The sequence below is a fragment of the Stegostoma tigrinum genome, chromosome 28 (assembly GCF_030684315.1).
Source record: "Stegostoma tigrinum isolate sSteTig4 chromosome 28, sSteTig4.hap1, whole genome shotgun sequence".
Classification (NCBI taxonomy): Eukaryota; Metazoa; Chordata; class Chondrichthyes; order Orectolobiformes; family Stegostomatidae; genus Stegostoma; species Stegostoma tigrinum.
Genome location: NC_081381.1, coordinates 37,010,468 through 37,024,885, shown reverse-complemented (window position 1 = coordinate 37,024,885; position 14,418 = coordinate 37,010,468). Strand labels below are relative to the sequence as shown.

The window sequence follows — 14,418 nt, the reverse complement described above, 5'->3', positions numbered from 1 at the left end:
ACATCGTGGGCCGAAGGGCCTGTACTGTGCTGTACTTTTCTACGTTGTTCTATGTTCTAGATAGCTATGAAATGCTTAATTTCAAGTAGACTAAAGCAAATTTGGTTCCAGTTGCTGGCATATAACTGGTTACAAGCTGGAGGAATGAAGCCCAAACAGGCTTCAAGTCTGGCAGTTATATTCCTCCAAGTAGTTGCCACATGTCATTCCACTGCTTTGCTTTTCAGTATCTGCACCTTTGCTTGGGTACAGAAGCTAGTATTGTGTAATGCCATGGTCTACAGTGCAAATACCAGGAGCACTGCCTACATCCTTATGAAGGAACAAGTTCTCTCTTATTCTGTCCACTTTATGCCTGTTCCACTCAATTAACTAGAATTTGGTTCCTCCTGACATTGCTGACAAAGTTTATCCTTGGGATATTTTGTGGTGCAGGCAGCCTGGAAAATATTTCAACTGCTCATTTTCCTACTGTTAGAATAGGTTCACCATAGCAGAATCAGTGTGGTAGTACTTGTATGATCTGATGTCTCATGCTTTTCGTTCTGAGCCAAGTTCAAAGGAAAGTTGTTTAATCCAATCAACACTGGCTTAGTTAAAGGCAACCTGGCTGTGTTAATGCTAAATTTGGATCCCTGTAACTTGATACCATGTTTTATAGCTTCCTTATCCTACAACCTAACTTGTATTTTAATTCCCTTGACTCGAGTTCACTTTTTGTGCCTGTTGTGTATACTGGGGCATTCAACAGCATTCTCTCTAGTCATACCACATCTCTTGATGAGCAGATATATGCTGTTATGCATTGTGTTGAATCACGTGGGAGCTATCACTTTTTTGGGTCTTGGTCAAGTCTTTCCTGAGTGCAAGGAGGTTTCCCAAATAGCTATACATGTAGTTCTGCTATAACATGATTGTCACGTTCTTGTGTGACTTTGAGCTGTAGAAAATCACCAGAAGATTGCATTATAGGGAAACTGCTAAACCTGTACAGCAGAAAGTTAGTGTTATCCAAACAATGTCCACTATTCAATTGTTATACCAGTTCATGTTAATGAAACATGTTATAACAGAATTACCTGTTTAACTTGATTTCTTGATCTGAATGGTTATTAGGCTAACTCAAGAAGTCTTGATGTTAAATACTAACTTTTGGTGTTCTTAATTTGTGGAGAAACTTTGTGGAACCAGTTAAGCCTAGTTCCAATGCTAATCAGTTAACTTTTTTGTTTGAACCTGATGTAATTCACTTCAAACAAGGCCTGAAGAATGGAACAAAGCTTAATGTCACCTTGTATCTGTACATTGAGCTAGTAAAGCCTGCAATTGCTGACAATATTGAATTGCATTCACTACTCCAAACTATTGGTTTTTCCAAATCTTACACAACAAATTTCTTGACAACTCCTGGGATCAAAATTTCATGTTAGAATGACCTGAGATGACCTTTGTCTTTCAGATGTTTACCAGTTTATATTTCCTCCCTGACAGTCCATAAACCTCCAATGAGTTCTCTAACTTGGGCTTTTTTAATATCCTCCATTTTAAATGCCACTGGCTACATTTTCAGTTGCTTGAACCAATGCCCAAGTCTTAATAACTAATCAAGTTCTTGCTAAAACATTGCCTTTGACTTCAACCACTTTCTTAGGCTGAGAATTCCAGAGGCTCACCACTTTGAAGAAATTTTTCAATCTCCATTTTTAAATGGCATGCTCTGTATCCTCAGACTCCTGGTTCTGGACTACCCAGTCAGAGCATTCAGTTTGTATTTACCTTGTCTAGTTTTAAATTCTTATGGGTTTCTTGGATACATCCCTTATTCTCTGAACTGCAGTGAATATTGTCCTGATTCTTCTAGGCTCTAGAAGTCAGTCTTGCCATCCTAGAAACCAATCTCCTAAATCGGGATAGGGAGGAAATGCAATGCAGAATAGTCATCCTCCAATAAGGACACCAAAACTGTGCACTGTGCTTCAGTTGTGGTGGCATCAAGGCCCTGCATAACTAGAGCAAAACATCCCTGCTCCTATAACTCTGATCCTCTCTTTGTGAAGGCTAGTATGTTATTTGCCACCTCCATTGACTACTGCACCTGCAACTTTTGTGACTGGTATATAAGGATACCTCTTGCACCAACCCACCCCCACCCCCTAAATTCACACCATGTGGATAATCTGCCTTTCTGTTTTTCACTGCCAGGTGGACCAGCCCTCACTTTCCGACCCAAGTTCAGCATCTGCGAATCTGGAGCCATTGTGTTTACTACCCTCTCCCAAATGCTTTTAACATGCTGTGAATAGCTGGTGTCCAAATACTGATTGCAGTGCCCCACTAGACAATGCCTGCCCCTTGGAAAAAGATAATTTATTCCTAATCCCCTTTTATCAATTAAATTTGAATAGATTTGTCAAGCATGGTTTCTCTAACTCCATGCTGACTGCCTAACCCTTCCATAACTTTGAAAGTGTTCTACTGTTCAGCCTTTTTATGATGCACTCTGGCATTTAGCCCACTAACTATGGCGAGAGATAACCAGCCTATAATTTTAGAGGAAATAAGTGCTAATGCTGGTGTTTGACATATGTTGAAGGGTCCTGACCTGACACGTCAGCCTTCCTGCTCCGCTGCCTGGCCTGATGTGTTGATCCAGTTCTGTGCCTTGTTATCTATAATTGCTGCTTTTTTGACCTTTTTTAATAGTGGGATTACCTCAAATCCATGTGTTCTAGGGTCTGTAGAATCTTAAGGTGAACACATTTGATCATATTTCTAGGGCTACTTTTTAAGCTCTGTAAGCTCTCTGTAGATTCAGACCCTGGGGATTTAACACTCTTCAAAGCCATCAGTTTCACCAACTGAGTACTAAAGGAAATCAGCACTTCCTTACGTTAGTTCCCATATTGTCCAGAATATTTTGGAATGTTCCTTTGTGAGGGCAGAACTATAGCATGTGTTTAATTGGTCTAATGTTTCCCATAAGTGCACTCTTTTTGGCTGCATGGGAGACCTACATTTGTCTCATTTTTTACAATACTGTCAAAGCTTTTACAGGTTATATTCCAAGCTTGTTCTCTTCCACTTTTTCCATCTTAATCAGCCCTTTGAAATCTAAACTCAGTTCTGAATCCCAGTTCTTGGCTCTGATTCCTACAACCTGTGCCCCCTTCATTTGAATGTAATATCCCTAATTTCCCACCTTTCCTACTTATATTTTTGTAGCAGACAAGAATGAACCAGTGTTGCAGTTCCTCTGCTTTTTAAATGTTTGCCATTGTCTGGCCACTGCCATCCTGTTTTAAATGTTCTCCAGTTTAAATGTTCTCCAGTTTATCATCACTAGGTCGTGCCGTTTTAGCTTCCTTTTCAGATTCGGAATCGATGTCATCACTCTCCATCTTTAAAGTACCTTCCACAAGGGGCCTTGCCTAGCTAGATTACTAATTATTCCTTGGGCACAGTAACCAGTTTAGGATTGCCTGTTTTGTCATTAAAAAAGTGAAGGAACTGCAGACACTGTAAATCAAGAATAACAAGTTACTGGAAAAGCTCAGCATGTCTGGCAGCATCTGAAGTAAAGGTTAACGCTTCAGGTCTGGCTGAGCTGGGGTCACTAGACCCAAAAAACATTAAGTGACTTAATTTTTCTTTGGATCTTGCTGAGCTTTTCCTGCAACTTCTGTTTTTGTTGCCTGTTCTCTAGCTGTTCCAAAATGTGTTAATCCAGAGACCCATCCTGTACACTGTCCATATATACCACCTCAATGGCACTGTTACTGAATGGATTCCAACTTGTAATGAGTGAAATATTTGTTTTTTTTCCCCCCTCATACCTGCAGTTGCATGATACTGACATTGCAGTTAACTTATTCTCTCTCTTTGAAAGGTATTTGATAACTATGCTGTAACAGTTATGATTGGAGGTGAACCATATACTTTAGGACTCTTTGACACTGCAGGTAAGAAGGCTTGCCTAATATGAACTGGGGATAGTCAGCTTTGTCTACTGTTCCTTGAGTTTTAGATGTCTGAATGCAAAAATAATTATAGCTTTGGTCACAATTTTCTAGAAGTTCAGTATGTGCTAGTGAGGGCTAGCTGCTTAAGTGACTAAACGTAGGTGTATGGAATAATTTCTAGTATTGACACCTCCCCAGTGTGCAACTTGAAATTAATTTTCTTTTGCCGTGATACGTTTGTGGAAATATTCTTATGTCTTGAAATTGGGGTAGGTGAGGCTTAATGCCATTGCTTGTTTTTTTTCCCCTGAGCCATTCAGCAGGAATAGTGAACACCATTGCCTCTGCCTCTTCTTTTCTCTCTTCCTTGCACCCCCCCCCCCCTTCCCCCATACATCTGATTCTGCACTAGGTTTATGCAGTGACCTCAATTGTCTGGATATTCTTGTGTTGGGACATACCTGTGTTGATATTTGAATGTATAAAATCCTTAGACTATCACTAGTAGGCTGTTCTTAATGGCATTTAGGTTTTTGAATAAAGAAATGCTGCTATGTTTAAGGACCAATCTTCCTTCCAAGTTTTTTCCTCTTGGCAAGTGCTCATAAAATTGTGAATTTTACACATATCTTGACCCACTAAATATTCTGAGCACTGGGGTTGAATGCTTCTAATGTGCAGACAAATGGAGAATTAAGGGCACAAATCTGATTGCCCAGTGTTAAGTAGCAGAACAAGCTCTAGAGAGCAAAACTGCCTAATTGTACCATTGTTCTTTTGGTAAACTACCATCCCATTCACTGTCTTGGGTGCTTTTTCATTATGTTTGGAGTTGAAGTTGATTTGCAGAACTACATGTTCAAGGACTTAAACCTGTCTGTTATTTCAAATAGTTTTATGCAAGCAATATTGAATTGTAGAATCCCTACTGTACAGAAAGAGGCCACTTTTTGGCCAAGTGAGTCTGGACCACTTCTGAAGGGCAACCCACTCAGACCCTGACCCCTACCAAATCTCTCTATTCCCTATGGCTAGGCCATCTAGCATGGACACTACAGGGCACTTCACTAAAGTAGTGCCCTTGTTATACTTGGCCTGGGAAATGGGTGTTGATCATTAACTTAGCATGGTCAGTCCATTCTAACCTGCACATCTTTAGGAGAAAACTAGACCACCCAGCAGAAACCTACATAGACAGGACAAAATGTGAGGCTGGCATCAAACCTGGGTCTCTGGCACTGACAGCAGCAATGCAGTCTCTGCTGCTTCATTCTCCTCCAATTGCTAACTCTGGCTGCTGTATTTGGAGGAATTTCTGGTTTTTGAGTGGGTGAATATGCTTCAAATGTTGCAGTTGTGCACCAGTTTTTATTTGTACTCCTCTTCAGCTTACCAAGTTACTAATGTGTCAAAAGGTGACTGCCAACCTTTAACAGCTAGAAAAAAATTTCCCTAGTGTGGTTAGTGGATATGTTCAGGTGTTAGGTGCTGACTTCTGGTCTAAAATTTCTAGTTTTCAAAAACCAGGGTAGAAAACAGTTTGATATTTGCTCCTGTTTTGACTGTCTCCTCTGGTCTTCCACAGGTCAGGAAGACTATGACCGACTACGACCACTGAGTTATCCACAGACTGATGTATTCCTTGTGTGCTTTTCTGTTGTGTCACCATCTTCATTTGAAAACGTTAAAGAAAAGGCTAGTATTTGTCTGAGCTTTTTCCTTGGTACAGTTTTTCACTTGTTACAGACTCAATTTCTGTTGGAAGACTGTTAAACTGTGGTTCAAGCTGCATTGGTTGCATGTTCTGTTTTGCCTTCTGACCTTGTTTGCTGGTCCAGTGACTCAAGTGAGAGGAGTGGACGAGTGACTCTCTACTAGTTGATTTGTACATCTCTCACCTGGCCCTGTTAATACTGCCAAGGGATGGGAAATGGCTGCTGATCACCCAAAATTAGTAACTTGGCTACTATCTTGGAACTATTGTAGTACCTCCTTTATAAAGCTTACAGCTTGTCTGTCAAGACAATTGAATCAGTTATGTTGGTGTGATGCTAGTGTCTGAGGCCACTGAGGTAAGGACTTATTCCTGTCTTGCATCTGGACTCAACTGGTTTGTTGCCCTTTATGAATTAACTATTTCATGGCTACTTTTCACTGGCATCTGTTTTTAATTTCCTGTTCTGTAAACTAATGGAATTTAAATTTTTACACTAGATTAACGCATGCAACTGCTAGAATAGAGACATTCCAACTTAAGCTAAAGTTTATTCTATAAACCACCTTGGGCTTCAGTTGTCAAGTTTGGTTAAATGGCAGATTCTCTTTGCAGAACTGAGAACCACGGCAGAATTATCATTTTTAACAAAACACTTTTTTGATTACAATCTACCAAGAGTCTTGTAAAGCATTGTTGCTTTCACAACAGACTGGTTCATACAGCAGTGTTGCTGTGTGTTTTTGACCATGTTTTTTGGCTAGTTACTGAAGGTACCATTTGAAATGAAGCTTGTGCAATTTGAGCGCAGGCCCTATGAAAAGGTTGGGGGAAATGGGTCTGCTCTCACTGGAGAGAAGGAGGCTAAGAGGGGATTTAATAGAGATATACAAGATGATCAGGATTAGATAGGGTGGACAGTGAGTCTTTTTCTGAGGATGATGACTTTAGCTTGTACAAGGGGGCATAGCTACAAATTGAGGGGTGATAGATTTAAGACAGATGTCAGGGGCAGGTCCTTTACAGTGGTAAGGGTGTGGAATGCCCTGCCTGCCAATGTAGTTAACTTGGCCACATTAGGGGCATTTAAACAGTCCTTGGATATGTGTATGGATAATGGGATAGTGTAGGGGGAGGGGCTTAGATTAGTTCACAGGTCAGCACTACAAGGGCCGACGGGCCTGTTCTGCACTATATTGTTCATGTTCTAATTCCTCTTCCTGATTCTCTGTCTATAGTGGGTACCTGAAATAACTCACCACTGTCCAAAGACTCCATTCCTGCTAGTTGGGACTCAGATTGATCTAAGAGATGACTCCTCAACCATTGAAAAGCTTGCCAAAAACAAACAGAAGCCCATCATCCTGGATAATGCTGAGAAACTGGCTAAGGATCTGAAAGCAGTCAAGTATGTGGAATGTTCTGCTCTGACACAAGTGAGTACTTAATGTTTCACTGCAGTACAGAGTATAGTAAGTTTAACTATTTGCATATCATTCTGAAAGTAACTTAGTCCATATTCATGGGTATATAGACTAGGTTTGAATTCTCCTGGGTGGGTACATAAGCAATTGAATCCACTAGGTTTGGAGGTGCACAGTAGTGTTGAGGGGCAAGTGTTTATTGTGTACCTTTTTGCCCCCTTTGCATCTGTGCAAGATGCATAGTCTAATCTGTTGCAGGTACCAGACTTGCAAAGTAAGTAGATTTCTTGGAGTCAGCCACAGTATTTACACCTGTAGTTTTTTGTTTTGGTGGTGAGCCAACCTTGATTTTTACATTTCAGCAATGTTTCACTGCTTCTGTACAATTCATCTTCCAACAATTAGCTGCTAGTTATTGTAGTTCAAACATGATTTTCAGCGTGCACACTTTTTTTTCTGCAAAGCAAACACTGCAGATATGGAAAACAATGGGCTAGAAAGCTCGCTGACCTTTATTCCGCTGACATGGTATAGTTTTCAGAATGAATCCTGTGGCGTTCAGCTGCTGTTTTGTTTGTATTTGAAAATGAAGTTAAACTTTGAAACAATTAATTACTGTGTTCATTTTGTAAAATCACTTATTAAAATGGTTGCCAATGAGCTTCCCTATTTGGTTTGACACTCCCAATGAAAGTCAAGTCAAAAGACCATTTCAGCTGTCTGCTGAGTTTAACCAACTAGCAGCTTAAACTGTCTGTTATCCAGTGTTTTGTCATGGAGCAGTCAACTGCCAGGTTAATCTTGACTTGCTCTTTGTTCAAATTACTGGTAGAATTGAACAAGTATCCATTTAAATCACTTCCAGTTTGTAATTTTAAATGAGGTGTGCAATTTTTTCAGGTTGTGGGCCACTTCCTCTTGTCCATTTTATACCAGTCTCATGTCATCTTAAATCCTTATGGTTCTTTGGTAACATTTCTACAGGACAGTTCATCTTGGATATCTAGTCTAAATTTTAAATTTTGTTTGGGAGTAGATAATATGGAGCTTGTGCATTACATCAATGGTTGAGCAATTATCTACTTTCACTGCAGTATCTCTTGATTTAGTGGATAAACTATTGAAGTTTACTCAGACCTATAGAGATAAAAATGGCTCCCATTTTAATTCCTGGTCTCTAAATGCACTTTAGCAGAGGCACATTCCTGGTAGTCTCTGGTTGCAGGGAGGTAGAGGGCAGTGGTATTCTTTTCTGAAGCATTTCAAAGTTGCTTTGCCGTGGATGGGTTTTCATGGAAGTCAATTGCTCAAATAAAACTTGGGTGGTTTGAGTTTTAAACTTCAGGTTGTGGATAAGGGGAAATCCAAGGTGGACTTGTGTGCATGTGCCTCCTCAACTTGCCTTTCCTGATTGGGATATCTTAGTGACTGACTTAATGTGACACTAATTCATTATACAGATAATTTAAATTTGTATGGACCTACTTTATCATTTTTGCATTTCAACACTTCCATATGTGAAGTACTCAATTGGTGCATGACCCCCCCAGAATGTCAGTGGCCTTAGCCTTACACATTTTTAGAAGGTAACCTAGTTTGTTCCAGTCTGTTGAGAGTTTGTGGCTGAGTAGTTTGACCTCAGCATCCAAATGAAATGAGCAGTTTAGCATGAAATTGAATGCTGAAATCTGACTTGTACAACTGTGATTCCTTTCCCTCTGCAATTGTTGCAGTGTATTTCCTGTTATAACCTTGGCCTCAGTGCTCATTACTGCTGTGTTTTAACATTTTATTCTGGTTAAGAACCTTTTACTTTTGCAAATCAAATTTAGAAAAGTCTATCCACGTGACAACTTTTCCAAGATTTGGAACAGTTAGGCTCCTAGGTGAACTTGGGACTGGAGCTATAGACTGTCAGCTTGGTGTAATGTTTTTAAATGTAAAACGTGGACTGTTTTTGTTTGAAACAAGTCAAGTTTGCTTATTTTTTTTTGCTGCCATGATTTCAATCTGCTTTTTATGTAGTGAAAGACACTGGGTATGTACATCAGCCTTTAGCACTTAATCACTGGGCAACAGTTATGTTGTGAATACAACTAAAGCTAACCTGATGAAGGGTCTAGGCCCGAAACGTCCGCTTTTGTGCTCCTGAGATGCTGCTTGGCCTGCTGTGTTCATCCAGCCTCACATTTTATTATCTTGGAATTCTCCAGCATCTGCAGTTCCCATTATCTCTAAAGCTAACCTGGCTGCTTTTTTTAATTATTGATGCTGCAAGCCCTCTCTTACTGGCACTTGAAGTTATTTTCTGTAATTGCTGGAATATCATGGCCAGCAAGTTGATTTTTTATCTGGGAATAACTGGTAACTTGACCTCACCTTTTTGTATACACATTTAATACAGCTTTGAGTAAAGCTATCCCTACCCTCTATGTATTGACTGAACAGAATTTCTTGAACACCAAAGCTTGGAATAAAGTGAGACAATCAACGTCCAAGTTGCAAGTTGGTTTCCAGTGAGATTAGTCACACAGCCCATTAGTTTGTACTGAAGCACAGTACCCTCCTTTCAACATGAAGATTGGTGTTTTTATTTTGCTTTTAGTTGTGCATGTTGGGTTCTCCTTGGTACCCATTTAACCAGGGATTTGTTAAAACTGTCTGTCTTCTAACCTGAGTCTCTCCTCTAACTTCATGCTGTTTTTCCATTCCCGTCCCCTTCTTTCTCTCTTCCTCCCTTCCAAATCTTGTCTTGTAGAGAGGTCTGAAGAATGTTTTTGATGAGGCTATCCTAGCTGCCCTCGAGCCACCGGAAACTCAAAGGAAGCGGAAATGCTGTATATTCTAAGCGTCCCTCCGTCTTTTCTCTGTATCCGATATTATAGAAATGCTCTTCAAATACGTCCTTTTTAAACTGTTCCATTCTCTCCTTCACATGGAAATGTAAAAGTTGCTGGGTGCCATTTTTTGGACTTTCCAAAAGTTTCTACTGTAATTGTGATGTACTCTTATAGGTATTGTACAGTTGCACCTTTCTCCCTGCCCAGGTGTCTCGCTGTTTAAATTGGTTGAAATAAAGTTGGTTCAAATTAGTTTCCTGGCTCACCATATTGGAGACATGTGTAAATGGAGCTGATGGCATTCTGTATGGATATTTGATCTTGTTTTCTGTAGCCTCCACCTATGTGGCAAAAAACAAGGGTGCCCTTTGTCTTTGTAGCTGTTATCAAATTGGCTATATTTATTTCGCTGAGTTAGTGCCACATATGGCATATTGCATTATTGCCCTTGCCTCTGCCGTGAGTTCAATACCTGAGCTTTAACAGCAGATCTTTTGTCTTCTAGCAATAGTTGTAGCAGAAATAGTCTAAATTTTTGTGTACTACTTCCTGTCTCCTTTGTTTGGACAATTTGCAGGTGAAGTCTCTAGTTTTGTTCACAAGTACCTCCATTCTTGACTTAAATTTATGTATTGCAAAGCAAACTTAGATTTGTTTAGTGCTGAAGATTGGGCAACCACTTTAGTCATACAGCTGGTAAAGGTTCTCACATGGAGACAGTTCTTTAAGCAATATTGCTTTAACTGCAGTTGTACTAAATACTAACTTGGCTGCAGCCATCTTTTGCAAAATGAGTATCATCCAAGGTACCATAAAAACAAAATTTGACAGTGCTTAGTAGCAGTCTGTTGTACAAATGTTGGGTTCTTGAGTAGCTACTGTCTTACTGTCACCAAGATTTCAAATGTTGAATGTCCATAACTACCATGAGTCCCAACAACTTCACCACTAGCAGGTTTTAATTTTCCCTTTTACGGAAGTTGTCTTTACAAAGCAAATTTAGCCTTTGGCCCTTGAATGAAGGTGGTTAGTGGTAGCTGTTGTGTAGTGTGTACAGTAAATATCAGCATGTTATGGTGCCAACATCCCAGTTAAAGCTTTAAAATTGTACTTGCTAATCAAACATGAAAATGTGCATTTCAAGGTGATTCATTTTGTTCTAGTGCTGCTGTTGTGTAGGGGTTGGGTGGGTGGTGGTGGGGTGTGGTATTGGAGAGGTACATTTATTGACCTCTAACAAACTGTACTGTTGGAGCAAGCTTTAAGTGGTTTCCTTGTCTGGAGTAGATATAGTGTAACTTAAGCAAGATGTCTCAGACGACAGTCTGAACTGATAACTTAGTTAATGTAGCAATTGTGGGTAAAAGTGGTGTGGCCTCCATGGTATGATTTTCCATTAGTATGTAAAGTTGATACTGCTTTGTGTAGCTAATATCAGGAGTGACGATAACCTAGTGCTGTTGGTCACCTGAGTTTCAAGTCAGTCTGGGAAGAAACCATTCCATCACCAAGATGGCGACTTTGAAGGCACACCTTTTTAATCCTTTTGTGGTTGCAACTTCAGGTATTTCAACTTAATCAGTATAGCTCTTTTTAGAACATCTTCTGTAACTGCATCTTTTACTGTTAATCATGTCAACAAGATTTGTTTCCCAAATGTAGTTACTTTTGGTTTGGTTCATTTTCATTTTGAATCTGTAACAAATGAGACACCACCTTTCTCTCCCACTTTCCAGAAAGGACTAAAGAATGTATTTGACGAAGCGATATTGGCAGCCCTGGAGCCACCAGAACCCAAGAAGAAAAGACGCCCTTGTTCACTGTTATGAGCAGTGCCTGCAGGCTGACATGTTGAAGCATTGTTTTAAAAAAAATCATCTTGCAATAACACCCTGCACACAACCACACGTGCGATGATGGGAGGAATAGAATAGCCAATGGTGAATTTCCCCCTTTCTAATGTAATGTTTATGTAGTCAAAATGAATTTTTTGTTCCTGATTTATTTTCCACAGGATACTTATCCATAACTAGGTTTTGATCTGCTGTTCTAAAATTCCTTACCACAAACATGAGACTTTGCACAGTAATTGCTTCTGTTTAATGATCAACTAATGGCTTTTCAGATGTTGCCACACTCCCAAGTGCCACATCCAACAACCTAGCAGCATTGTTCTACTTTGTGTTGCCACCAAGCTAGATATTTAAATTATTCCTGGGGCCCCATATGCCTTGGTGAGCTGACTTTTTCATGGGAATATTTTTGTCTAATACATCAGTTCACACACTTCCCACCAATGGTTTACATGGAATTTGCAATGTGCTCTCTCCAGAAGTAACCCAAGTTTTAGGTGGGACAAAATCTTACTGTCAAGTCTGTGTGAAATGTACTAGACTTGCTTTAACTTAAGTCCAAGTTACAGCACAAGATTGTTTTTGAAACAAGCTGGGTACTAGATCGGAAGTCTCCAGCCCCAATTTGCCACATGCTTGAGCCATTAAAAGGCTATTGATGGACTGTTGTGCTTGGGAGTGGTGTTAGAAATACTTGTGCATAAGTGCAGACTGGATTCCTGTGGGAATAATAAATGCTAAGGATCCTTTGTAGAATTCAGTGTTAAAATTTTACCAAATTTTGAATTTTCATTTGAAGTCATGTTTCATTGTCCTGTAACTTTTTTGTTTAGGACAAAAGCTTTATTTCACTGTGTTCTTTGTATATGCATTTTCAAAATATTAAACTTGTACCTTTAATGGCCTTATTGCTGAGTTGTATTGAAATTGATTTGCCAGTTGGCTAACTTGTCTGCTTCCTTTTTGTTAAAGCTATACTGTACATAGACTTAAGTAAATTAAAATGGCATTGGCTTTGTCCTGCATCTGTTCTACCTATTGGTTATATTCAGTTGACATTCCAAGCTCATACTTGATTGTCCAATAGGGGCTTGGGCTTATCAAATGGCTATAGCTAAAACCAGTTATGGCAATCATGACTAAGCTACATAATCCTCCAGTTTGTGCATTTTAAGCTACGATCTTGATCCAAAAGCAAATAATCCTTTATGAAGGAAAAAGCACGTTCAAACTGAGGTAGACCTCCTGTGTCAGTTGACTAATGCTGTGTAAATTGATTCAGAGGTGTATAACCTTTTGTGTAAGAAGGTTCTCTGAAATGTGATTTTAAGGAGCACTGTGGCTTTGGGAACACTTAAAGGCAGCCATAACAAGAGCACTTCAGAGTACCACTGAAGCAAGTAAGGACAGTGGTGAAACATTCAGTCATGCTTGGCATTTGCTTAGAACATGCTGTTTTCATTTCTAATGAGTGTACATTGCCTGAAATGGTGAATGAAATAATCATTTGTGCCATGCAGTGTTAAAATTTACTGCAAGTGGTGACCTCTCGGGGCTGGGCAAGGGAATTGATATTTTGGCTAATGTGCACTTTAGGTGCAGTGTAAAATCTTAAAGGGTACTGTATAACATGCCAACTGTTCCTAGCAATTTAAATCTGAAGCTGCAATGACCACTCTTCTGCTAGTGCTTTCAGGTGCTCCTGCAATGCATTTTGCTTAACAGCCCTAGTATATAGGATCTGGTGCAAGCGTTAGTGTCTTTGCATTTAATTCTAAAGTTACACAGCAGTTTGTTTTTTCCTTTTTTTGGGTCTCTTTAAGTATACATTTGGATGAAGATCCCCATCTCATTTGAGGAGAATGTTCCATAGGCCCCTACCAGAATGGTTTGAAATCCAGTTGCATTCACCTTAGGTTTTTTGTTTGACTTTCATTACAATGAGCACAGTAGTTAATTGCATGTGCTCCCATCAGGGCATCTTGCATCTGAAGATTTGGAAAATATTGAATAACTATGCTTCAACTAATTTCCATAATTTTTAAGGAACTGATCTTTGTAGCTCTCGGCTAAATAGTCTGGACATTCTGGCTGAGGGATCTGTATGGAAATATTGTCTTGAAGCCTAATGGTAATTCTAGTCTTATGTAGCATGTAAGTAATGTATTTTTCCTATTCAATATTAAAGTGGTACATTTTAATTTTCTCCTGTCCTCATTCCTAGTGTTCTTTTATCTTTGGATCTACCTGAACCACTTTCCAGATTTGTAAAGGATGGAGAAATTGACTTAAACTACCCAGTGCTCCAACATTTTTTCAATGCTAGGGCTCTTGCATTGATTTGCAACTAATTTTCAAATGTTCAAATGCTAAGTAGCACTCACCCACTGTTTTGGTTGACCAAAGTGGGGAAATGAAGAAATATATTCACTGGCTTTCCAATGGCATTCAGTGGTTAAATGCAAAGCTCAATTCTGTTACTGTCTCTTTCAAAACAAAGGCAACTGCAGAGGGGGGTAAAAATTGTTTTGGACAGTAGGAACTGCAGAATGAGATAACAAGGTGTGGAGCTGGGTGAAAACAGCAGGCCCAGCAGCATCAGAGGAGAAGGAAAGCTGATGTTTCAGG

At 39.6% G+C, this 14,418-nt stretch overlaps 1 protein-coding gene across 2 annotated transcripts in view; it reads left to right on the top strand.

Moving 5' to 3' along the window:
• Positions 1-13,996, top strand: part of cdc42 (cell division cycle 42) — a 30,499-nt gene extending 16,503 nt beyond the window's left edge. The window contains exons 3-6 of one of the 2 annotated variants that reach the window (XM_048561865.2): positions 3,887-3,959; positions 5,545-5,654; positions 6,912-7,109; positions 11,674-13,996. In XM_048561865.2, the coding sequence (XP_048417822.1) occupies positions 3,887-3,959; positions 5,545-5,654; positions 6,912-7,109; positions 11,674-11,766 (474 nt within the window). In that variant the 3' untranslated portion in view covers positions 11,767-13,996. Of the gene's footprint in view, positions 1-3,886; positions 3,960-5,544; positions 5,655-6,911; positions 7,110-9,855; positions 10,190-11,673 lie in introns of those variants that run through there. The other variant, XM_048561867.2, reaches the window with a different exon arrangement.
• Positions 13,997-14,418: the final 422 nt, after the last annotated feature.